General features: G+C 34.7%; 2 protein-coding genes and 1 long non-coding RNA gene across 3 annotated transcripts in view; 2 read left to right on the top strand and 1 right to left on the bottom strand.

The window, feature by feature from the left end:
• Nucleotides 1-518: 518 nt before the first annotated feature.
• LOC148864398 (uncharacterized) lies at nucleotides 519-5393 on the bottom strand. The gene is made up of 4 exons (XR_016109006.1): nucleotides 4889-5393; nucleotides 1895-2057; nucleotides 1014-1213; nucleotides 519-892 (listed from the first exon to the last, which is right to left on the bottom strand). It is a non-coding gene; the product is annotated as an uncharacterized LOC148864398 (long non-coding RNA).
• Nucleotides 5394-12469: 7076 nt separating this feature from the next.
• LOC148864397 (luminal-binding protein 5-like) lies at nucleotides 12470-17374 on the top strand. The gene is made up of 8 exons (XM_088978516.1): nucleotides 12470-12674; nucleotides 14247-14514; nucleotides 14599-14813; nucleotides 14917-15159; nucleotides 15470-15949; nucleotides 16097-16251; nucleotides 16385-16467; nucleotides 16584-17374. The coding sequence occupies exons 1-8, from the start codon at nucleotides 12617-12619 to the stop codon at nucleotides 17071-17073; spliced, it is 1992 nt and encodes a 663-aa protein (XP_088834642.1). The 5' UTR covers nucleotides 12470-12616; the 3' UTR covers nucleotides 17074-17374.
• A 5849-nt stretch (nucleotides 17375-23223) lies between these two features.
• ABCF3 (general control non-repressible 3) overlaps nucleotides 23224-24914 on the top strand; it is a 57095-nt gene continuing 55404 nt past the window's right edge. Inside the window, exons 1-2 of the mRNA XM_088978515.1 lie at nucleotides 23224-23690; nucleotides 24618-24833. Coding sequence (XP_088834641.1) covers nucleotides 23487-23690; nucleotides 24618-24833 — 420 coding nt within the window. The 5' untranslated portion in view covers nucleotides 23224-23486. The remainder of the gene's footprint in view (nucleotides 23691-24617; nucleotides 24834-24914) is intronic.

Here is a 24914-nt window from a genome sequence, read left to right as displayed (position 1 = left end):
ATGCGAAGAACGAAAACGGGACAATGCGATGAATTGCCGTGAAAGGGGGAGGGCGAAGAGAGGAGGTGGGAGAAAATAGAGAGGGAAGGAGATTTAACATTGAGGCCATGTTCTTTTTTTAGAAACTCATTTATATTTATATGGGTAAATGATGGAAAACAGTTACCTGGGGTGAAATGCATTTATCCATGTTCTTTTTTTTTTAATTTATCCGAAGTTCTTTATTTTCCCATGTTCTTTTGCAACACCCACTTTCTCGGGTAAATTGTTATTTTTTTCATCTCTTTCCAATTTTACCCTTTGGCCCAAATCCATGTTTTTTTTGGACATTCTGTCTCATTAAGACATAACCTGTCCAAATAATAGGTTGAATAACCTATTCAACTATAATCCGTCCAAGCAACAAGTTCAATAACTTGTTTAACTATAATTATCCAAATAATAACTCATTCAATAACCTGTGGAAGAAGGATCAACAAGAACATGGAATAACTTGTTCAGATCTCACTACAAGGCGCTTTGAATCACTCAAAAACATCATTATGACATCTGATATAGCAAGTTAAACATCATACCATTAATAACAAGTTAACAACCACTTCACAAAACAAGACATTAATTGATGTTCCAGATCAAAAACAATTGGGTGGATCCTAGCACTGCTTCTTGGAGCACAACCTCAGATAAGGTATATTTAGTTGACTGCAACCTCAGCCGATAAATAATTTGGATGAATACAATCCTGTCTAGAAACTCTGGTCTTGGAGAGTTTTAGCACTTGCACTGCTTCTTCTACCTTGTCAGCAAATGACTCAGGTGACTCCAACAAAAGAAGCAGTTCTGAGTTATCCATCTCCAAAAGCATTCCAGTTATTTTTGCAGCAAGATCAGGCTGCAAACAGAAGATATATACATTTTATTGAATCTATACAATATATTGTATGATAAACAAGAATATGTTCATACACCTAATCTTACCTTGTGTTTCTTGACAAGGGGATAAAGGCACTCACCAAGTATATGTTTCTGGTGTGGGGGTAGCAGAAGCAAGCATGCTGCTCGACATGTTTGATCCTTGGGATGCAGCTCCAACAAAGTTAGAAGGACTGTAGGTCCATTGCTCACATCATGTAGCATGCATTTGGAACATACTTGGTCTGTCTAGCTCTTTGCGATTCAAAGCTCAGAGACATTATGGAGATAATCTACAAATCTAATGCAGAAATGCATCTCTTCATTGAAAAGGAAAATAGAAATGCATCTTCAAGAAAACAAAAACTCCTATGTCTCTTGAATTGTACAAATTTCTATATAGGTAGAAGTAAATTAAAGTTTTTTTTTGTCCCAAAGAAATAAATTTAAAGTTTTTTTGTCCCAAAGATCTAATCTGAACCTAACACATTTACAGCCCCTTGAGCCCAACCCAACTTACCAGAAGTTTTGCATGAGATGGGTTTAGATTTTGAGTCTCTAGCGTAAAAACTTGGGTCTGGCAAAAACTAAGGATGGGTTTAAATTGAGGCTCAAGGGATATGAGCCCACCACTAATCGGTAAATAAGAAAACAAAAAATTCCAAGCAATGTTGCTCATCCTTCAAGTCTGAATTGCAATAAAACTAAAGATGGAAAGGAATTTCTGCAACGACTCTTTAAGTCTAAATTGCAAACAATACATTGAACAAATATGGCATCTAGAGCTATGTGTGCGCGCACGTGTGTGTGTGTGTGTGTGAGAGAGAGAGAGAGAGGGCGGGCAAAGCAAAGCTCAATATGAATTTGTTAAGATCCAAAAAGAACAAAAGATAGAGAAGATAAGTAGTATTTCAGACAAACATAAAAGTGTCTTAACAACTCAAACTAAACTAAATCTAACCTGCAAGTGCTTTTAACTTACTAATAACTTATCAATAAGGTCTTTAGCTTCAGCAAAGTAGTCTTGAAATCTGATATCTCTAGCTATGATTCTTTGAAAAATGAGCCATTCACTTGCATCTTTGAAGGGAGAAATTCCCGAAAGCACCTGATACAAGGTGCATCCAAGTGCCCAAAGGTCATTTCTGTTTCAACATATATACAAAAGAGCAGATGAGTCATCATATATAATTAAAAGAATGGCTATGATTCTGTTTGACTTGCAATATTTTCAACAATAAAAATAAGGTGAGAACCCTAAAGACCAATCTGAAAACCAAGGGGATTCATATAATGAGTAGCAACCCCTTCCCTTTGAGAATGGTCTTCCAGTCTCTTCTTCTAGTGCAAGTAGCAAAAAATTGAGCAGAACTGAAAAAATGGATTGTGCAACAGACCATTAGAGTTCTGGTGACACAGGAGAATCCAGTTGAAACAACAGGCATTTTCAAGTTCTGTACATGAAAGCTATGATTACACTAAATTCTGCTAAAAGTGTGAGTAGAATCTAGAGTCCTGGTGACACAGCAAAGCTTTTGATTGTCTAAGGGCGTGTTTGCCAATATGTATGATTCTATTTTCAAAACAAAAACAACTATTACATCAGTACAAACAATTCTTTTTTTTTTCGAAAAACAAAATCACCTATATTGGCAAACACCCTCTAAGTAACAAATTAAGACTTAAAAATGCAGACAGAAGTTTGATGATCAATTCTGCTACTTTGGCAAGGATCACCCCATAAGAAGAAAAACGGACTTGATTAGCAACAAAATTGAAGAGAACAATGCCTACAAGGCCATACGAATCCCATTTCAAAAGGCTCCCTTGGTACTAGAACCTCATAAATTTGCATTTTATGTTTATAACCCCAAGATTTTAATCAGGTCCACCTCCTTATTCACCACCTATCCCAAGTCTTCCCTTCTCTAAACAATGTAAGTTTTGTCAATTTCCACCTCCCTCTCTAGAAGCAAAAAATCTGAACCCAAATCATCCCTTTCTTTAACGCCTTCAAAAGGTTTTGAAGTGTCCTTTACACCAAGAACCTGACCGGTGTTATCCTCAATTGCCTCCCTAGCTTCAAAGACTACTTCCCCTACTTCTTGTTCAGAAGTAAGACCAAGGCTGTTGACTTGACGGTCAAGAACATTTTCAAACTCCTTCAAACAAAAGTCTTGAAACAAAGAAAGTAAATAAAGAAATACTTTTTACCTCCCCCCCCCCACATCACCCTTATAATCAATACTGTTGTTTGGTGTTGGAACCATATATCATATAAGATAATAGTGTATGGGGTAATGGGGTTATTAATGTGACCTCCCTGTTATAATTTGTAGCTTGTAAGTAATACAGACAATAGGAAAATAAAGGATAACTGGTAAGAAGCCATTGGATCCCTCCCTATCTCCCATAATAGATCTCAAAAGCCAAACTCCAAAATTCTCTTCAACTCATTTAAAAATTTGAGGTTCCTGCCTAAATAGAACCGTCTCAAACTTAAACAACTAACATGTTCTTTACACTATAGGTGGTATAGAACTCTGCTTCCCCCTCAATTCTATCTGAACATGAATCATGGTTCTTTTAGAGTTTTTACTGTTTTCTCTTCCAAATAAGAAGCCTATCCCTTGATGTTTTCCAGGCAAGAGAAAATACACAATTTCTAACTAATACTCTAATTCACCCAGTTTTCATCTATAGAAATTTCTTCAAACTTTTAGCAGTAACAAAATCAATGCATTGATTTTCTTTTTGAATTTCTAGGATGAGATTTATGATATTTTTACATTTTCCTTATAAGTAGCAGCATTTTCATTAATAAAAATTTATGTGAAAAGGAGTGGAACAAGAAGCATTCACTCCAAGATTTTAGCCTGGTATACAATTACAGAAAGATACAGAAATTAATAAAAAACAATACATGTATATTTCAGCCTAAAATAGTAGAAATTGCAAAGAGTACAGAAATTTATAGAAATAAAAAGAATGTATGTTTGAGACAAAAAATATATTTCAGACAAAAAAATAGAAGAAATTGCAGAAAATACAGGAATTGATAAAAAATCACAAAATATGTTTCAAACAAAAAATAGAGCCTTGGAAAAAAACAGAGAAATTTATTAAAAATAAAAATATTGCATTAAAAAAAACAGAAATTCAATGGAAACTAAAATCTTATTGACTAACTTTCCCTTCTTTCAAAATCTAAAAAAAAAAGGGAATATATTCACACAACTTTTTTTGTAGTCGATGGATCCAGGAACCTTATAAAATATGGATACTTCGGTGATCAAACAAAAAAAAAATCAGATTCTCTGGTGTTTAGAATTTAAAACTAGTGAACATTCTACTGTAGCATTGGTTGCATGCAACCCCAATGAAATACGAATACATCATTGTTTAAATAAAAATTAGTTGATGTAATGTCTTAAATTTATTTAAAAAACAGGTATTGCACCATTTCAGGCTAAACAACAGTTTACAAGGCTTGGTAATATGTATTATGTAGTTTGAAGTCGGAGCTACTGACTACGACACATTGCTGGTTATGTTCACACAATTGCACATTAGACATCTTAGTGATGTAAAGGATTACCAATATTCGCGATGTGCGGTTAGATAAATCTAAATATCAATATTTTGTGGTCAGTAGATCCTAAATCGTTTGATGAAGAGGCTAAAATTTTTCAAAGCGAATGGTCATGTCTGTATTTTGTGAATTTACTTGGTTCCTGATCGATTATGGTTGGAGAAAGCATCCAAGTTATCTCAAGGTAAAAACTCTATTTATATAGCACCGAATGGCACATTAGGAATTTCTCCCGTATATTGATTCTCATTCTCAGAGTTTCTACCTGCACAACATCTGGTCGGAAATTTTAAATCGCAAACCGTAAAATTAATGAAGAAAAAAGCATCTGGTCAGATGAAATTGGAACGGCGGATCAACAGGAAGAGGAATAGTGATTCTTACCGTTTCAATGGAGAAAAAAAAACAGTGAGCAGAGACGACAAGCGAAGCAGCAGCAGCAGCTCGATGGTGTCGACAATAGAGTGGAGGATGATGAAGCAGCAACAATGGAGGAGAATCAATGACGGAGCCGATGACTAGATCTAGGAGAGCAGCAACTTAGAGAACCAACGGCAGCAAGATGATGGAGTGGAAGAGGAGAAACGCAGAGCCAAGAGGTGAGAGGAGAAACGCAAAGCCGAGAGAGAAAAAGAGGGTAAAGAGAGAGAGAGAGTGAGTGATTTCACACGTACAATGAATGACTTCCAAGCATGCCATATCATAATTTTTTTTATTCATTCAGCTACATAATGAGCTATATCCATACCCATAACCCCAACTCTATTGGTAGTGAGATTCAATCCGAAGTCTACATTTGAACAAGGTAGCCAGTGTACCAACCGAGCCACCCATCAATTGGTTGCTTTCACGGGACTATAGAAAAAATAATCTTGCGACCAAAATTGGGAAAAAGTTATTATTGTAACTGAGAAGTAATCCAAATGAGTGCAACTAATAACCCGTAGAATCAGTAATTGCATGATAGAGTATATGAATCAAGGTGCACACTTTAATGGAGTAACACTAGTAAATGATCTTTCTACCAATGAGCTTGTACTCCCATTTCAATCTTTTCCAATAGATTGTCTCTATCCCCTCCCCCCCACTGAGTTATACCAACAAACACTAACCCTAGGTTTCCGTACCCAGATCACCCACCAACCCTCAGATTCCCTACCCAATTCGTCTTCACCATTATTGCTCCTTTTTCTGAATTTGGTCAAATTCAACCTTTTATTCTGTACTATTTCGCTTGTGGCCTTCTCAAATGGCTTCCAAGAGTACTAAGGCAAGGAAGTTATTGTGGTTGGCAATAACCCACATTATAATGGAGACCTCAAAACTCATTTTTCACATGTGGTAGTTGACAAAGAATATCCTTTGTTGCTGCAAAACATGAAGTTGAGGATAATAACGTAATTTTTAGTGTCTAAGGCCGATGGGTCCAATATGCTAAGAGAAAGAAGATGTTAGAGGTTTTGAGAGTTATCCCAGGAGCAGAGATTCTAACGGTCAAGTTAGCTGAGAATTGAGGGGGTCAAAACAAGAATGAGAGGAGACTTAGAACTTAAGTTCCAGTGTGAAATTGTCTCAATGTGAGAGTCCATTTTTATAGTCGGAATTGCCTAAGAGGAAAAATAGTTGGGAGCAGGTAGTGGCGGTTGGTAGTGGTTGGTGATGGGTGGTCAAGACATGTCCAGCCAATGCCATGTATCAAGATTTGCAATTCGGCCCAATACCACTATATCATCCTTCATTTGACCCAGTTGAAGAATCTATAAAGGTTACAAACCTCACATTAAAAGGGAGGATCTTTCCAAGGTAGTAGATTAGTAAAGAGACCCTTGAGAATCATGTCAAAACCTTATGGGGTATTATAACCCCAGTAATAATTAACTTCATAGATCGTGGCAATATAAATTTCATTTTTTATGAAGAAAATGGAAGAGGCAACGCATTACAAGGTAGTCCATGGTTCTACAGAACTAGTTAGAATCTCCTAGAAGAATGGAAGGATTTTTACACAGGCATAGTTGAACACATATGTGCACAACAAGTTTGGTTGCAGATACACATGATCCCAAAAGGAATGGTGAAAAATTCAAGGATCTTTCCTAGCATCTTATGTGGGTAAGGTAATTCCTTAACAAGAAAAAAAATACAAATAGGTCACCTTACTCATGGCTTATATATCCACAAAAAGATAGTGGTGGATTTAGTCGATTAATCTTTTATCAAGGGTAAACATATATGTTTACTATTATGAGCAAGTACCTCGACTTTGTGCAAATTGTGGATTAATCGGAGTCTAGAGATGTTTGGACAAATGGCTAAAGGCTAGACCTATCGATCCAAGATTACATAAGACATTTTTAGAAGATTGACCCATCAACAACCCAAGTGAATGGTTAACTGAACCGTGAGGTTTTTTTGAACTGAGCTGACTTAGTCGGTTTCTTAATAATTCGAACCAAAATCGACTGATGCAAACCGATGGAACAGTTAATTGTAGTTAAGTTTTTTGGTTTTTTTTTTCTTTTTTTTTTTTTGTGTAGTAACCTCCACTCAAAATTAAAAAAAAAAAAAAGAAGGAAATAAACTTCCCTCCATCAAAATCAATTTACATATTAAAATAATTTGATTTAAATGTATACACTTTTTAAAATTTTTATTTTATTGAATATTTCAATAGGATATAGACATATAGTTTCTGTAATTTATTCAATTCTTCTAATCTAAAAAGTGAAGATAATAAGTTGTATGTACAAAGGACATTCATCCCTGATTCTTGTATAACTTTTACTAGATGTTTGGCATAAAAATGAATGTTCTCATTTTGTAATCATCTATAAAACATGAATAAATAAATAGGCATTGGGGCATACTAAAGTTTTGAAATGTTAAAGTTTTATTTCTGCTAAATACACTATAAATGAACAAACACACTAATATTTATGTAAAAAAATAATAATAAAATATCTAAAATAAGCTGAAATGAAAACTATTAATCAACATTCATTTAGTAACAATCCAAAAAAAATTAAAAAAAATATACACTATAAATGAACAAACACACTAATATTTATGCAAAAAGATAAAAAGAAAATACATAAAACAAATTGAAATGAAAATACAACAAACTAAACTATTAATCAACATTCATTCAGTAACTGATGTAGTGTGGTCTGATGACTCTCACGTGTTAGATGACTTGGATGCCGAATCAGATGCTTGCCTTGTTGGTGGTTAAGCTGGGTTGGTCGAGTTGTGCTATTTTGCAAGAGAAAGAGTTAGAGTTATGCTATATAATATATATATATATATATATATATATATATATATATATATGTGTGTGTGTGTGTGTGTTATTTCAAAGGGTAAATCTCTTAAATTACCTCTACTGTTTATGAAATTGACAAACTATACTCTTACTGTTTATATATTGTCTTAAGCCACCTTAAGTTTTGACAATTTTCTAAAACCTCCCTTGCTGTTAATTTTCCATCGCAGCATTCCATTTATATGTGATTTATGTGAGTATTAAGTATTTTAAATTCCTAAAATACCCTTATTGTTCATCGCCACTATTGAAAGTTGCAGTAATGGTGGTGATTTTGATTTCATTGTCACGGGCAATGGCGGCCACTACAACTTCCGAATGACAAAAGTTTGATGGGAAACTGAGCCTCCTAAGAAAAATGAAGCTTCTGTTTTGTTCTGAATCCGATGACGAATTCAACGCCGGAATTCACAAATGCATGAAGCACCTGAGGATTTGCATGTAAAACTTCACTTTATAATCAGAGCAGTGGAAGAACATTTGTGATTTGAATAATATACGTTTTTGTCGTATTTAATGAGAATATGAAGCCAGGGCCGACACCAGAGAGAAACTATGGACGAAAGAGGAGAGAGAGAATAGAACGGATGAAAAATTTGCTTTCAGTTTCTTTCCCCCATCACCAAAACTGCTCGAGCATCACCACTGTATCTTCTTTTTTCGGTTCCGAAGGCGGGAGACTACTCACTAGTAACGAAAACATACCGAGAAACAATTAATTTCCCCACTTTCTTCGCCAGTATTACTTAGAAGATGTAGACCAATCGCACCACAACCATCGAACCACCGCCCATTTCTCCTTCGGTTATTCTCACCATTGTCATTTCAGTTCTTCGACTTTGTAGTTAGATCCCAACGATTTTCTCTTTCCCACCATTACACTTCATTAGCCCCTCCATTTGTCCAAGCCTGAAAATAACTTAATTCTCAAACTATGTTAACAATGTACTTAACGTAAAAGAATAAACCGACCTACTAAAAACACATAGAGAGATTCTGTAACTACAAAACCTACAAGGCTTTTGGGGTTTGGAATGGAGGGAGTTGTACAGATTGGCAACCAGGGTGCTTATACTCTGGGAAATTTCTTAAATTAAACGGCAATCGTTGTACAGATTGGCAACTGACGATATCGTAAAAAGATCATGCATTCGACAGGCCCCTCCTTGGGTGCATGATTCTTCTCTTTCCTCCCCATATGAGAAGCGTATTTTAAGAATAAGGGTCGCCTGCGACAACGAATTTTTAGGAATAAGGGTACTTTGCACAAAGCTGAGAGCTGAGTTCTGTACAAGTTTTTGTAAAGAACCAACGGTGTGGAAGAACAGCCACGGTGGCATCTGGACGAGACTTAACACCGGAATTTGCAAATAAACCAGTTTATACAGTCAGTTGGGTTTATTTTGAGCAAATTTGATATTTTATTTTTTTTCTTGTTAGTGTTTAACGGCGTGTCAATTGTCATAAGACTTAAGGGTAGCTTAAGACAATATGTAAACAGCAAAGGTACAGTTTGTTAATTTCGTTAATAGTAGGGGTAGTTTAAGAGATTTATCCTATTTAAAAATATTTGATAATTGATGTTTTGTATGTTAGATAGAGATTAATAAAGATTTATAGGAGATTAAAAATTTTAATCGTATGGTCTTAGATCTTACCAAATTCTAATCTAGTATTTAATGAAATATAAAAATTTTTAAACCCTAATCTTTTTGTCTCTCTCTCACCAATTTCACAAAACCACCCCGTGCCCAATTTTTGGGTAAAATTGAAACCATTTTCAATATTTTATTACTTATTTATTTACATTAATTTGAACTATTTCTTCTTACTTTGCTAATATATTTTTTATTTGTTGGAATTGAATGGAAAATGGAACCCCTTATATAGATGATTAAAGTTGTTTTGTGGATATTACATGACAATTGATAGTTATTTTTTTATAGATATTATAGGTTCTAGGTTGATTTTTTGTTGATAGAAGAATTGGTTTGTTAAAATTATCATTTTTAGCATACTAATGACCAATTGAAATTTACAAATTACAAGGTATAATTATTTAATTTTCTTTATGTTAGAAGCTTTTATCTTGATATTAAGTTTAAAGTTTTTTACAAGTTACTATAGTCTCCATGACAATAAGTGAAAAAAAATTACAATTGTTTAATTTTGGAATTGAAATACAATAATTAGGCTCAAAATCTTAGCCCAGCCTGGGCCTAGCCTAAGCCCATTGTTATGAAGGCAAAGCCCGGCCTAGCCCGGCCCATGATCACCCCTAGAATGGGTGCCTCTACTCGAACCCACCCCACCATCGAGGATAGGGCAGGGATGGGGTGGAGTGTCTTGACTATAAGGGCGAGGGACAAGGAGGAGTACCCCATCCCGTGCATCGCATGGCGCCCCACTAGTATATAGATAGCAAGATGGTCCATGTCACCTTGCTTCTCCTTTCTCCATTACCCCAACCCTGTATTCTACTTGACTCTCTCTCTCTCTCTTCTCCCCCTTCCCACCATTCTTGATTTGCCATATTTTAGCACCCTCTCTCCCTTCCATTAGGTCCTCCCCCCTCCCACAACTCACGTTTCTTACTTTCTATAACAAACTAACTTTTTTCCTTAATTAGCTCAGTATATGTTTTATCCTCTCCTTCACTCCATTTTATTCTCTCTAATTTTCCATAAAAATAGGGCCATAATTTATTAAGATTTAGTTTTTCTATATAGAATTGATTTCAAGCAAAGAGAGGGGAATAAGGGGAATTCGATATTTCCTATATATTCATGGCATATTCTATTATTGTTAAATAATCTATTTTTAAATAAAAAACCATTATTAAATAATCCATTAGTTATGAAAATTATTAAAAAAATTTGGAAAACATTCTACCAAAAATTATGAAATAATTGTGTCAGAAATAATCCATTATTTTACAAATATTAGGTAATTTAATAATCTACCAAAAATTAATAACCAATCCATTGTTTAATAATTCTTTTTATAAATAAACGTTCAAAATTTCAATGGTTAACATAAATTACATTAATCATTGTAATTTAATAAAACTTCATTAAATTTTTACAATAATAATTTGTTGATAAAAGACATTACTAATTAATGTAAGTTACTAATTTGTATAAAATCAATAATTATAGTTAACAATTATCAAATAATTTAGGGAAACTCTTTAACTAATAATCCATTATTATTATTTGACTAAATAATTATTAAAAATAGGAAATTAATCTATGAGAATTTGTTTATAATTATTAAATAACAATATGTTATTACTATTTCAATAAATAATTTAGGAAAATTATTAAGTCTATCATAATTACATTAATTTACTATAATTACATTTACTTTGATTAATAGTAAATAAATTAGGCTTAAAAAGTAAATAACTTTCATTAATTTATCACTATTGTAAATAATTAATTTATTATACATTACTACTAATCAATACAATTTTCAATATTTCTTTGGAAATTATCATAAAATATTGTTATTTATTATTATTTAATTTATTGTTAGTTAATTAGTTATAAAAAATTACTAGAATTGTAGGGATGGCAAATTTCTTTGTGAAATTGGGGCCCTATCCCCCCCCCCCCCCACCCCCAAAAGGGCAAGTTTTTTCAAATCTTAAATAGGATACTTTTGCCCCAAATTAGGGATGGGGCTTGTATATATTTCCTCGAACCCAATGGTAAACTAGTAAAATATTTATTTTTGCTCCAAATAAAAAATGGGGTTTGCATATAATTCTCTAAACCTAGTGGTAAATTAGTAAAATATCTGTAGATTTAATATTGATTTTTAAAATATTTATAAATTTTCCTTATATTTTTATAATCTTATGGTCCCATAATTTTATTTATAAAATACCTTAAAATTATTATAATCCAATTTCTAAAATACCCTTAAATTCTTATAATTCTATTTATAAAATATTCATAAATTAATTTTTTTTAAATAATTATCATGAAAAAAAATTAGGGATTTCACATCGCTGACAAAAAATTGGATGCTTCAACCCGAAGCTACCCCGTCATTGAAGATGGAGTAGGTCTTGACAACAAGGAAGGATGTCTCATCGTATCGCACGGGCCCACTAGTATACAATATTTATGTACTACCTTATGTTATAAAAATGGTATGGTATCTCAAAACCTTTATACAAAACTCAGTGAATTTGGATCTATTATTTGTTTACTTATATTTGGATCAACTTTATTTTACCCTTTTTTTATATTAAATTACTCGTTAGCCCCTATTGGTGGTGAGAGCCGATAGCGGGCTTCGAAACCGCATCTGGCCTACCCAAGTTACGTGCCAACCGAGCCACCGGCCCACCGCTCAGTTTGCGTATGTTAGCGCTTCGATAAATTCCGATTGATTGATTTATCATTTAACCAGGTCTAGGTGCTGTACCTTTTCGGTACCACAATGTGGGGCTCTTTCGATTAAACATGTTCCATCGTCGATGACCGTCGAGATTTTGGAATTAACGGCTAGAATTATCCCAACGCAAGATTTCTTCTCATTGGAGGAGATATAGTTCCTCGATATTTCATTGGTCCACGTCAACACCGATGACACGTTCATCGGTACCTTGCTTTCATTTTTGATTTAAGGCCCAGTCGACTCTCCCAGTTCTTCACTTGCGACAAAACATTGAAACGACTCGAACACAGAGCGAGCAAGAGAATCACTTCTTAGATCTGCTCACATTCTTGGTCGTCTGGCTTGAAGTTTCGAACCGTGAGACCCTAGGCTCTCAAGCCATGGACGGTGCGTGGAGAAAACGTGGGCCTTTGATCGTCTTAGGAATTGTCCTGTTCGGTAAGAGCTGCTCTCTATCTAATCTGATGATTCATTTTCTTCTTTTTCTTCTTCTTCTTCATTGGAATTACAGTTTCCATATATTGTCCTTTTTATGTTTTTATATAGGGGAAATTGCAGCTAGAATGCTCTACTTAGTCGTTGTAGTCATCACGATTTCATGAATGTTTTTTTTTTTTCAACACAAAATTCGCTTATTTATTTTGATTTCTACTGGTTTAAAATCACTAACCGAAGTTTCCGTTGGATCGGTAGATCAATACAGTAACTCTGGACTTTGAATGAATGGCTGATAGCTTCTTTATCTGCTTTTATTATCTGGTTGGAGTGCTAGATTAGATCTGATGCGATTTCACCTTTTTTCTGCCTTGATCTCGATATATGAACTCGTAAATTCGTAAAATGTAGAAAATAGCAATATCTGAATGCTTTTGATGGGAGAATATATAGATCTGCTTGCATTTATTGATTTTTGTTGTGTGTTTATGGGGTAAGTAAATTTGAGTGTTTTTTTAGTATTTAACTCCATCTCTGATAAATTTTTTAGAACGTCATTCTCCCTCTGTTGGAACATAGTTGAAAGAGTATTGGTGCAGTAGAATGGACAGCTATATGAAGATTTAGTGTTTCAAACTCAGCTCTATTTTTTTCCTGCAATATTCAAGCACTTGATTAAAATTTACACTACGAAGCTGTGCCACAGGAACCAAAACTCTTTAGGAATAGAAACTAATGTTAGTCCCAGAGACTTCGATCACTTTGGCCCTGTTTGGGCGTCATGTGGATTGGAATCATTTTTTTTCTCAGTTTTACATGATACGTTGGTCCATACGGTGGTTTTCAGAGTTGGGTTCATTTCGGTCTGTTACGTAAAGTTTACTAAGTTATAAAGGAGTTTGTTTTCAAGAAAAGCTAGCATTCCTTATGATATTTCCTTACCAACACGGCTGCATTCTGGTTGTTAAACTTCTCCAAAGTTTGTAGGAACTGAAACACAATGGAATTATTTCATTTCAAGGGGCATCTAAACCGAACATTAGTCTTTAGACATTTTAGGCGATTCTCCTAGTAACAACCTCTAAAAGATTGGAACACGGCATTAGTCTTGCGACATTTTAGGTCATTTATTTTGGCTTTCAGGTTGGTCTTGCGGCATTGGTCTTGTGCCATGCACCAGGCTTTTGACTCGGTCCAGAGTTTTTATTGAGTTTGCCATCTCTGAACCACATTCTGGAAGCTATTGCACAGATAAATCAATATTGAAGGACTTGACTAATTATATCGACGCTTTCGTTTCTTGGTCCCTTGTTGCTAGCCTGCGTGGTTAAGAATAAATTAAGTCGCTAATAGCTGATCTCTTTGCCAAACTCATTTAAGAGGTAGCAAGCATTCTATTTTTATGTAATAAAATATTCAACCTTGTACTTTATCTTCCTCTATAGTTGGGCCTGCATGTTACAACTGAACTTTGGGTGGTTCTATTTTGTTTCACTTTCTTGATTTGTTCAGACCGAACCTTGCAATTTATATTTCTAAAAGCACGGGTTAATGTTCCAAAGAATTTATTTACAGGATTCCTGGCAGCCTTTGCTATAGCAAAAGAAGAAGCTACCAAATTAGGAACAGTCATTGGGATAGACCTTGGTACAACCTACTCTTGTGTTGGTGTCTACAAGAATGGTCATGTGGAAATCATAGCCAATGACCAAGGAAACCGTATCACTCCATCTTGGGTTGCGTTCACTGACAGTGAGAGATTGATCGGTGAGGCAGCAAAGAATCAGGCGGCTGTGAATGCCGAGAGGACCGTCTTTGACGTCAAAAGACTCATTGGAAGAAAGTAAATCTTTCTCTAGTTCATTCTTTAATTTTCCAATTTTGTGGGAAAATATGCTTCTGGAGGCACTAATCTATCTATTGGCAGGTTTGAAGACAAAGAGGTTCAGAAGGACATGAAGCTTGTTCCATATAAGATTGTGAACAAGGATGGGAAACCTTACATACAAGTCAAGATCAAGGATGGGGAAACGAAGGTCTTCAGTCCTGAGGAGATCAGTGCTATGGTTCTTATTAAAATGAAGGAGACAGCCGAAGCATTCCTTGGAAAGAAGATCAAGGATGCAGTTGTTACCGTTCCGGGTAAAGTTCTATCCTAGCTATGGATTCTTCCACCATTAAGAAAACACGTGTAGTTGATGCTTCTTGGAATTTGAACTCTTTTATGGTTTTATGCACTTTGCAGCATACTTCAATGATGCTCAAAGGCAGGCTACAAAGGATGCTGGTATTATTGCTGGACTCAATGTTGCAAGAATAATCAACGAACCAACCGCGGCAGCCATTGCCTATGGCTTGGACAAGAAGGGTGGAGAGAAGAACATCCTTGTGTTTGACCTTGGTGGTGGGACATTTGATGTCAGTATTTTGACAATTGACAATGGTGTCTTTGAGGTTCTCGCCACAAATGGAGACACTCACCTTGGAGGTCAGAACTCTGCTGCTTCATACCCGGTAGTAGTACTAGTAGTTTGCATTCCCTAACAGTTTTAGTATTTAAAACGTTATCTTTTCCTAATAGATGGAGGACTATATAGGAAAGATAACAGTTAACAATGTAAATTGTATCATGCACATCCATTCCAAAGAAAAAAGAACGTAAATATTTTGAATAAAATTTTGATACTAAACTCATTCTTATTTTTTATGTTAATTAATTTTATTACAAAGCACCATTTATTTCATGCATATCAATATATTGTGATAATCAACTTTTTTTTTTGGTTTACCATCTCCAGGTGAGGATTTTGACCAGAGAATTATGGAGTATTTCATCAAATTGATTAAGAAGAAGCATAACAAAGACATCAGCAAAGACAACAGGGCTCTTGGGAAGCTGAGGAGGGAGTGTGAACGTGCCAAGAGAGCTTTGAGTAGTCAGCACCAGGTCCGAGTGGAGATTGAATCTCTCTATGAAGGCTTGGATTTCTCAGAACCCTTGACCCGAGCTCGGTTTGAAGAACTGAACAATGATCTCTTCAGAAAGACCATGGGCCCTGTGAAGAAGGCAATGGAAGATGCTGGATTGGAGAAGCACCAAATTGATGAAATTGTTCTTGTTGGTGGTAGTACCAGGATTCCTAAGGTCCAGCAGCTTCTAAAGGATTACTTCGATGGTAAGGAGCCTAACAAGGGTGTGAACCCAGATGAAGCTGTTGCCTATGGTGCTGCCGTACAGGGAAGCATCTTGAGTGGAGAGGGTGGTGACGAGACTAAAGGTATTGTCTCTGTTCATGCTTTTCATTTGGATATTTGTCTTATTTTCATTAAATTAGTTATCAAATTTGTCACTGGTAGGATAAAGGTATGTTTCAATTCATTGCCCTTTGTCAATTATGAAATGCTTTACGGCCTCTTTGATGCAGATATTCTTCTCTTGGATGTTGCTCCTCTTACTCTTGGTATTGAAACTGTGGGTGGAGTGATGACAAAGTTAATTCCCAGGAACACTGTTATCCCAACTAAGAAATCTCAAGTTTTCACTACATATCAGGATCAGCAGACCACGGTTTCTATTCAGGTAACCGAAAAATTCACGGTGAAATCTTTCCATCAGCTGGGAAATATGCCTTGTAATCGACCATTATTAGTCCTTTGTCATGACCTATTCGGTTATATTGCGTTATAACTTGCATTATTTGATTTATTTTCAGGTTTTTGAAGGTGAAAGGAGTCTTACCAAGGACTGCAGAATGCTAGGGAAGTTTGATTTAACTGGCATTCCTCCTGCACCAAGGTTGGTTTATTATTCTATTTTTTTGTTCTCCCTGAAGTCTCTTGTTAAGGATTTCCCTTTTTCTACAATTGCATTGCACCGACATGATTAAAGAGTCCATCTACTTGCTTGTACAGGGGTACTCCTCAGATTGAAGTTACATTTGAGGTTGATGCCAATGGTATCCTAAACGTCAAGGCTGAAGACAAGGGAACAGGCCGCGCTGAGAAGATTACCATCACCAATGACAAGGGTAGGCTGAGCCAGGAAGAGATTGAACGGATGGTCCGAGAGGCAGAGGAATTCGCGGAGGAAGACAAGAAAGTGAAGGAGAAGATTGATGCCCGTAACAGCTTGGAGACTTACGTATATAACTTGAAGAACCAGATCAGCGACAAGGACAAGCTCTCTGACAAGCTGGAGTCCGAGGAGAAGGATAAGATCGAGACAGCAGTGAAGGAGGCCCTTGAGTGGCTGGATGACAATCAGAGCGCCGAGAAGGAGGATTATGATGAAAAGCTTAAAGAGGTGGAGGCTGTGTGCAACCCAATCATCGCGGCTGTCTACCAGAGAACTGGTGGTGCATCAGATGGAGGGGATGATGATGACTCACATGATGAGCTTTAAAACTGATTTGATTTTGTTTGACTTGCATAGATACTTTTAAGAGAGACAAGGATAGGAAACCTAGAATGAGAGGAGAGCTATCATAATTTTCGAACGGAGGGTCGGTGTACGGTGATGATAGACCGTAGAGGGGGGGAGTAAGGGAATCCCTTGAGTGGCTGGTTTCCTTTATTCTCCTTTGATCATTTGTAATTTTGTTCTAGGGTCCCTTCACTATTGTATTTCACATTTTACGATTATGGTCCTGTTGATTAACATGAGAACCAACTCATTCCTTTGTTGTGTGGACAACTTATTCAAATTGCTTCTTTTGGCTCCTGCCGTTTCCCGTTTCCCGTTTGTTCTAGGGTCCCATCACTACTTGCTTTCAATCTGCCGTTTCCCGTTTAACAAGGGATGGCGGATTCAGGGAGGGTTTTATTTTTATTTTAATAAATTTTAGACCCTACCCTCCTCTCATTTGAGGGTTGGGTGGGTGGGTGGGGCTGTAGAAACCATAACTTTGTTATTTCATGATATATAATTAAGAATACAAGAGTCAACAAAATGTGTTAGTTCATAAACTTGCTACTTCTTATAGGGAGGGTGGGTTATCTCAGGCCCGGGTTGACTCCCTCCCTGATATTATTGTTTATGTTCTTGGTGATTTTAATGCTTAAATCTGATTTGTTGCAGCATATATATATTTGATTAAAGTATGTAAAAAATACATAAGCTATTAATTATTCTTCATAAAACATTCAAAACATTATTATACATCCCATGCGAACGGGTGTATCAATGGGTGTGTCATTACTTTGAACCATGCACTCATCCATTTTTTAGGGTTTTTTTTTTTATTTTAATAGGTCAAGCCTGAAATACCTATATTTCTCATGCCAGTCACCCATTAATACGATGCGTATGGGCCGAGAGGGGCTGATATAAAATTTTGAATCTTGTTTTAGTATTTACAATGTGGTTTTGGTAGGGTTTAGTTTAGCCTAATGTTGTATTTTACTCATAGCTGCACGAGTTGGAAATTGCCATCCCAGTTATGCTTAAACTCATCCCCAAGTTACCTACTTGACTTCTATCCGTATGAGTTTGTGCATCCCATATGGATTCATAGTTGTGCCAAGGTACACACATCTCATGAACATCTTTTTCTAAGATATTTTTTACTAATAAATATTATTAATTATATCTATGTTAATATTTTTTATAATTTAATTTTTATATTTTAAAGTTGATTCAAAAAATAAAATCACTCTTTACCTAAGTGGTGGCTAAATAATTTAACCATACAAATCAAATTAATCAACCTATGAAATCATAGTTATGTAATAAAGTTTTTGAAATAGAAATTAATATAGTAAATTACAAAAAATGTAAACAAAATTAGACACATTTATGATATATTTATTAACCAAATTAAAAAATGTAATAAACAAGAATTATATTTTATTGATAATGAAAATGAAATACATAATTTAGAACTAACCAAAAATAAAATATAAAAGTTAATAATAAATAGTTTAACTTTTGGGTTAAATGTGTTAACCTTTAATGTCATAAATAAATAATAAAATTAATAAAATCTAAAAATAAAAAATGAAAAAATACATAAATTTTGCAAAAAAAAGCATTCATACACATATATAATATCATATATTTATTAAATTAAACAAAAAGTAAGTGTGACGTATCAAAATTATGTTACACACAAAAATACAAAAAAAATAATAGAAACAATTGAACATATTTATAATTCCATATTTACTTTATTATTAAAAATATGAATAAGATTATGGAAGTTTGTTTTGATTAAAATTATGATTTTAAAAATTAACCCATAAACGAAACTACGTGGGCTTCTGGTTTTCGGGTCAGCGATTCAACCGTCTAATTTTAGTGGGTTAAACCAGTAAGATGTAAAATATAATGCAACTTTTTATTTTGACAGCTAAATTATGATTAGGTTAAAGTCCACTGTTATGTATATTATTATGAGAGGGGATTGTGAGAGTTTGAGAAGGAGGTTGTTGGTTGGAGTTGAGAAGTGAAGAAGAAGGAGGAGGAGAAGCACCACCAGAGGTGGTTGTCACCATGTTTACTGTTCGTTGTTGCAACATTGTTTCCATAAGAAGAAGAAGAAGAAGAAGAAGAAGAAGAAGAAGAAGGAATCGTCGTTGCCGACTATCTCCACGTTCATCATCACCATCACTATCTCCACGTTCATCATCCCTTTTCATACATCCCTCTCATCTCTTTAAATCTCTCTCAAATCCCATGTCGTTTGCTTCATTAGTGTATCTCAGATTTTTATTACAAGATTGGTGTTTAATCTCTCATCTCTTGCATCGAATTTTTAATTTCTTCATTGGAGTTTCATTTTTTTTTGTTTGCTATTACAATTTAAAAAGAATCACGAAAATGAGAATACTCAAAATCAAAATATAAAAACTAAAAACCTTAATTAATTTTGGCCATTGGTAATAGCCAAACAAGATTATGAGATATGAAAGTTTCTTTTTTCAAATTTTTATTTTATAATTAATTTCTATTTTTAAATAAATAAAAAAATGGAATTAGTTTGAAAGCAACCCAATAACCATTAATTGGGTCAAACATTTTAACGATTAAACCGTTCGGGTTTGTTATTCTCTAGCCACTTGAATGGTTTTTTGAATACTCACTACTTGGATAAAGAAGGGTTCACGGCCAAACAAGCCAACTGTTGACCTGGAGGTTCCCAAGCCAAACGGGCCAAATGGTTCAGGGCTAAAATAGTGCTTCTTGTTCGGTTTTTTAAATTATGACTAAAATACTCATTTTTGAATTTAGTCCCTGTTTAATTGTAAGGTTTAAATTGTAAATAGAACTACTACTTCGCACTTCATTCAATTTCCTCTATTCAAACCTTACACATTTTTTGATAAATGATCAAAAGAAAAATGATACACCAAAGGGACAAAACACTACAAAAAGAAGAGTCTAACCAAGCAGACATGCCTGTCAATGATATTTGGAACTTAACAACTCGATCTGATTATTACGTATTTGGATGAGGTGTTTATGTAATCAGATTTGGATTTTGCAATCTACATATGAATAATAATAATAACCAAAAAATTAAAAATAATTTGCCGCATGCAAGCATGTGTACACTTATTAGTGTATATATATAAGCTCAATAAGGACTGCAAGCCTTATGAGTAGAGCTTTATCAGGCTCAAGCTCTGTTCAATTATCAAATGAGCCTATATATTAGACTTGGGTTCAGATCAAAGCTCACTTTAGATCAAGTAGAATTGAGATTTCCACAAGCAAATTCATGAAAAGCTTGATTTGTGTCCACCCAAACACCTACTGATGACCTAGTAACTGACTTGGTTACATGTCTCTCCTTGAAGTGACAAATGGATGAGTTGGGTTGGGTAGGATATAAGTGAAGGCCAACCCATTCATCAACAACTAACATCTCTAATGCCTAAATATTTTTTTTAGTACGTAAATGTGTTGCAACCCAATTTAACCCATCCATGTTGATCTCTTAGAGGAAAAAACTTCCGATTTCTCTTATAGTGTTACATGTCATGGTCTAATTGGTTTCATCCAAACAAAATGATGGATTTTATAAAATGGATAGATAGAAGAAATAAAGGAGGGATAAGACACATAAACCAATAGGAGAAACAAATGTAGGAAAGAGAATGGAGATAGAAACATGAAACAATGGGAGATAGGAGAGAAAAGGTAGGAAAGAAACATGGGAGAGGAGGGAGAAAAGATATAAGGGGGGGGGGGGGAGAGAGAGAGAGAGAGAGAGAGAGAGAGAGAGAGAGAGAGAGAAGGGTGCAAGGTTGGATCGGGTTTTAGCTTAACCAGGTTCAACCCTAACAATTAGGCCTAAAGCTTGAGGTCGAGGTCAAGCCCTAATTATCCAACCTGAACCTAACCCACACTTAAATTTGATGCACTCAAGTTGGGCTCATGTTAGTCAATCATCCCACACCAAAATCTGGCATATATATGTGTGTATGTATGCATATATGCATTAAGTATGGTTTATAAAAAAAAAAGTTATGCATATATGCATGCAAATATGTGTATATGCATATATACATGTATATATTCGTGGCAGGCTTGAGTTGGGATAAAATTGAGCCGAGTTCAGACTACCTAAGGGCTAGGCCCGATCTCAGCCCAAAAAATAAAAAAAACCTGAACTTTTGGGCCCACCTCAACCCATTGATTGAAAATCCAAGCCAAACTCATGTAAAATTGCAGACTGGGTCAGGTTAGGCTCGAGTTGGGCCCGCCCAAGTTGCACCCCTATAGAAAATCTATACTACTATAAAAAGCGAGAATAACTCCCCATGGCTAATGAACTTTTTATCGACTGAAATATCCCTCTACCCAAAATTGGACCCTCTCTATTACGATGACAAAAATTGTAATTTGAATACTACCATTCTATTCATTTTCTTCCCTCTCATTAAGTTTCATATTTAAAGTATTAGGCATTAATTCTCATTTTTCTAGGCAAATCCTATATTTAAGGTATCTTTGTTTCTCAATATTATATTTGATTAATAAAAACTGTGAACAATAATTTTAAAAGTAAAAAAACTTGTTTTTAAAATTAACATGAAAATGAAACCATTTTTACCATGTGGTGGGCAAGTAGTTCAACCTTTTGGTCAAATAGGGGTAATTCATGATGCCTTAATTAAATAATAAAATTTTTAAATAAATAAAACATGAAAAGTGATGAAATTTTATATAAAATTGTGGGCACATATCTAATATTATATGTTCATCATAAGTATGACAAAAGAGGAGTATTTTTACTAAAGATGGAAATCAAATACAAAAACTCAAAAAAATGAATAATTTCCCATTTGAGTGGTGGGTCGATGTTTCATTTAATTCAAATGGATCCACCTATGATGTTATAGTCAAATAAGCAATTCTAAAACTAAAAACATACAAAGAATTTTTGAAAAAAATATAAGAAATAGGAATGACATAGACACATATATGGGATTATATATTAATCATATTAAACAAATAAAAGTGTGATAAAACAATAATTATTATTTTTAATGAGGTAAATGAAGCCAAGATTTAAAACTATATAAAAAAATGAAACCATTTTCCTATCTATGTAGCATATCAATAGTCCAATATTTTTGACCAAATGAACTATCCCATGATGTCATAATTAAATAAAAATTATTTAAAAAGATAAAGACACAAAGAAATATGACAACTACATAAGCATAGAAATTTTGAACACATCTTTGATATTATGTGTTCATCATATTAAACAAAAAATAAGTGTGAAAAATAACATACCTTCTCAATTTTTACTAATAATGAGAATGGAATACAAATTTAAAATTGACATAAAAGCAAAATGATGTTTTCCATGTGGTGGGTAGTCTACATGGCCTCACTTGATTGCAGTACAATTTAATTCACTAATGCAAAGGCATGGGAGTGTAAATGATGTCAGTGCAGATTCCATTTTTTTTTCTCGTTTCATAATTTGCCTTTGTTTTATTTGTTTTTATCGAAGATGAAATAATAAAACCTGAAATTAAATCTAAAGGTTCTAATGGGAAGACTGTAAATGCGAGTTCAGTGCATATTTGCATTTTGGCTCAGTTTTATTAGTGTTTGGTAAGACTACATTTATCCTGAAAATGACAGCAAACTCTTTTTTAACATTAAAGACATATTGTGCATTCAAAATGTGATCAAAATTTGCATTCAAAAATATACATTTCATTATTGGGATTCATGTCACAACTAAAGTCATATTCGGGAATGCATATTTGAAAAATAGGGGTAATATAGATATTTTCAAAATGATATAGCGGGCCAAGATACGCTATAAAGGAAAACAAACACTTAAAAATAAGCTGGAATTTTGGGCTTATTGAATAAATACTTATTTCGGGCTTATTTTCCAAATGCCAAATAAGTATTTATTGGTGTTGACGGTGTGGTCCTCGCCTAAAATATGTGCTTATATGGATAATCACTCTTAAACTTGGCATAAAATTCATTCGACAAGATTACAAAAATTATCTTTACAAAACAAAACAAACTTTGCATTTTCATGAACGGTACATATTTGCATTTGTACCCATCATTTTTGTATTTGTAGTTTGTACTATTATCAAACGGAACCAAGTAAGAATGGAATAGTATTTGCGTTTTTCTCATTTGCACTTTAATTTTGTACTAGTGCAAATGTAATTGCATTGCAACTTGCAAACAAACAGAGCACGCAATTCAGAACCCGAGTTCCAGCTTTGATAGACTGTAAGAAACCTCTTTTAACTCCCTCCCATCGACGAAGCCTAAAGGGCCGTCTTCACCCGGCTGCAACTCCTGAACTCCAAAACTTGGTGGCGAAGATGGTCGAAGTGGCGAGCTCCGTTGTTTACGACGTTTTGGGCCAAAGAGCTCAAGATGTGGACAAGCCTATCATAGATTACATCATTAACGTCCTTGCTGACGAAGATTTCGACTGGGGCGCCGAAGGAGAAGGCGCCTTCGAGGCCCTTGGGGGGCTGCTTGTTGATTCCGGATGCGTTACTGATTACTCCGAATGTCGATCTGTGAGTACATTTCTTTTGTTCAGTTTATTTTGTACTCTTCCGATTGTTGAAAATTCATGAAGCAGTTATAATTTGTCCATTGTAGGATCTTACGTAGATTATGCTTTCTTTAATTTGTCGCACATATCGTTGGGCGTTCATACCCTTTCGAATATTTCCAGCTATTCGTAATTATTTTCGACCATGTGCACTTTTGGCTTGTGTATTTGCTTGTAACTTGTTTCTTATGCCTTTCTTTATTTATACTCTTAGGAAAAACGATTTTCTAATCTTCAATTTATTTGAAAAGGTCAAACTCTGGGTCTCAGTTCCAGCAAACAGTCACAGAGAAACAGTGAAAAATTATGATGCATCTGTGCAAAAAACCCTTCAATACTTATTAAAGACTCTTGAATGTTAATATAAGCTCAAATTTTAAAAGGGTTATAACAAACATAAATATGTTGGACATAACGAATGGAAGTAAATGTACAAAGTCAGAAGTATAAAAGATTGATGCTTCAGTCAGTTAAGAATCCTATTTTGATTAATGTAGGAGAAACACATCCTCAGCACAATGAATATCAAGGAGTCTAGCACGTTCCTTATGCTTCTGAGGCATGATCCTCAATATTGGTCCTCAAGCCAATTTTCCTAGTTACTCGCCAACCTCAAAGCGTGCATCAAGCCATCAACGGATAAGCTCCAGATGCCTTCTATAACACTAGCCTTATCTGTAATTGATTCTTTTCAACTACTTCTTTCACAAAAAAACTTAGCATGGGTGACCATCTATGTCCAAAATTTAGTGGAAGTGATAATGCAATTGTTCTAACAAGTGACAATTTGCATGCTTTATTGTGCTCATGAGAATACTTTCATAGGAAAAGATTTGGTCTCTATACTGAGGTGGCTGATCTGATGTTCAATCACTTGTTAAACATGTAGGTTTGTAAAAGACTCTCTGAAAAATTTGGAAATCATGGGTTGGTTAAACAGAAACAGGCTGTACGAAGCCTTGCAACACCCTTACGGATGTTTGATGGAATGGATGAAGAGGAAGCTCCAAAGAAAAAGCCTCAAGAATTGGATGGTCCTGTGTTATCTGAACGAGACAGGTTAAAGCTTGAAAGACGAAAGAGGAAAGAAGAGCGCCAGAGAGAGGTATGTCTACATAAAACTATAAAATGTGTGTTTCTTTATATATCTTCCCTTTCATGTCCAAAAGATCATTTCACTAAAAAG

Source organism: Nelumbo lutea, chromosome 3, assembly GCF_056320005.1.
Source record: "Nelumbo lutea isolate HS-2025 chromosome 3, American lotus-T2T, whole genome shotgun sequence".
Taxonomy (NCBI): Eukaryota; Viridiplantae; Streptophyta; class Magnoliopsida; order Proteales; family Nelumbonaceae; genus Nelumbo; species Nelumbo lutea.
This window is presented reverse-complemented; position numbering and strand designations above follow the sequence as displayed.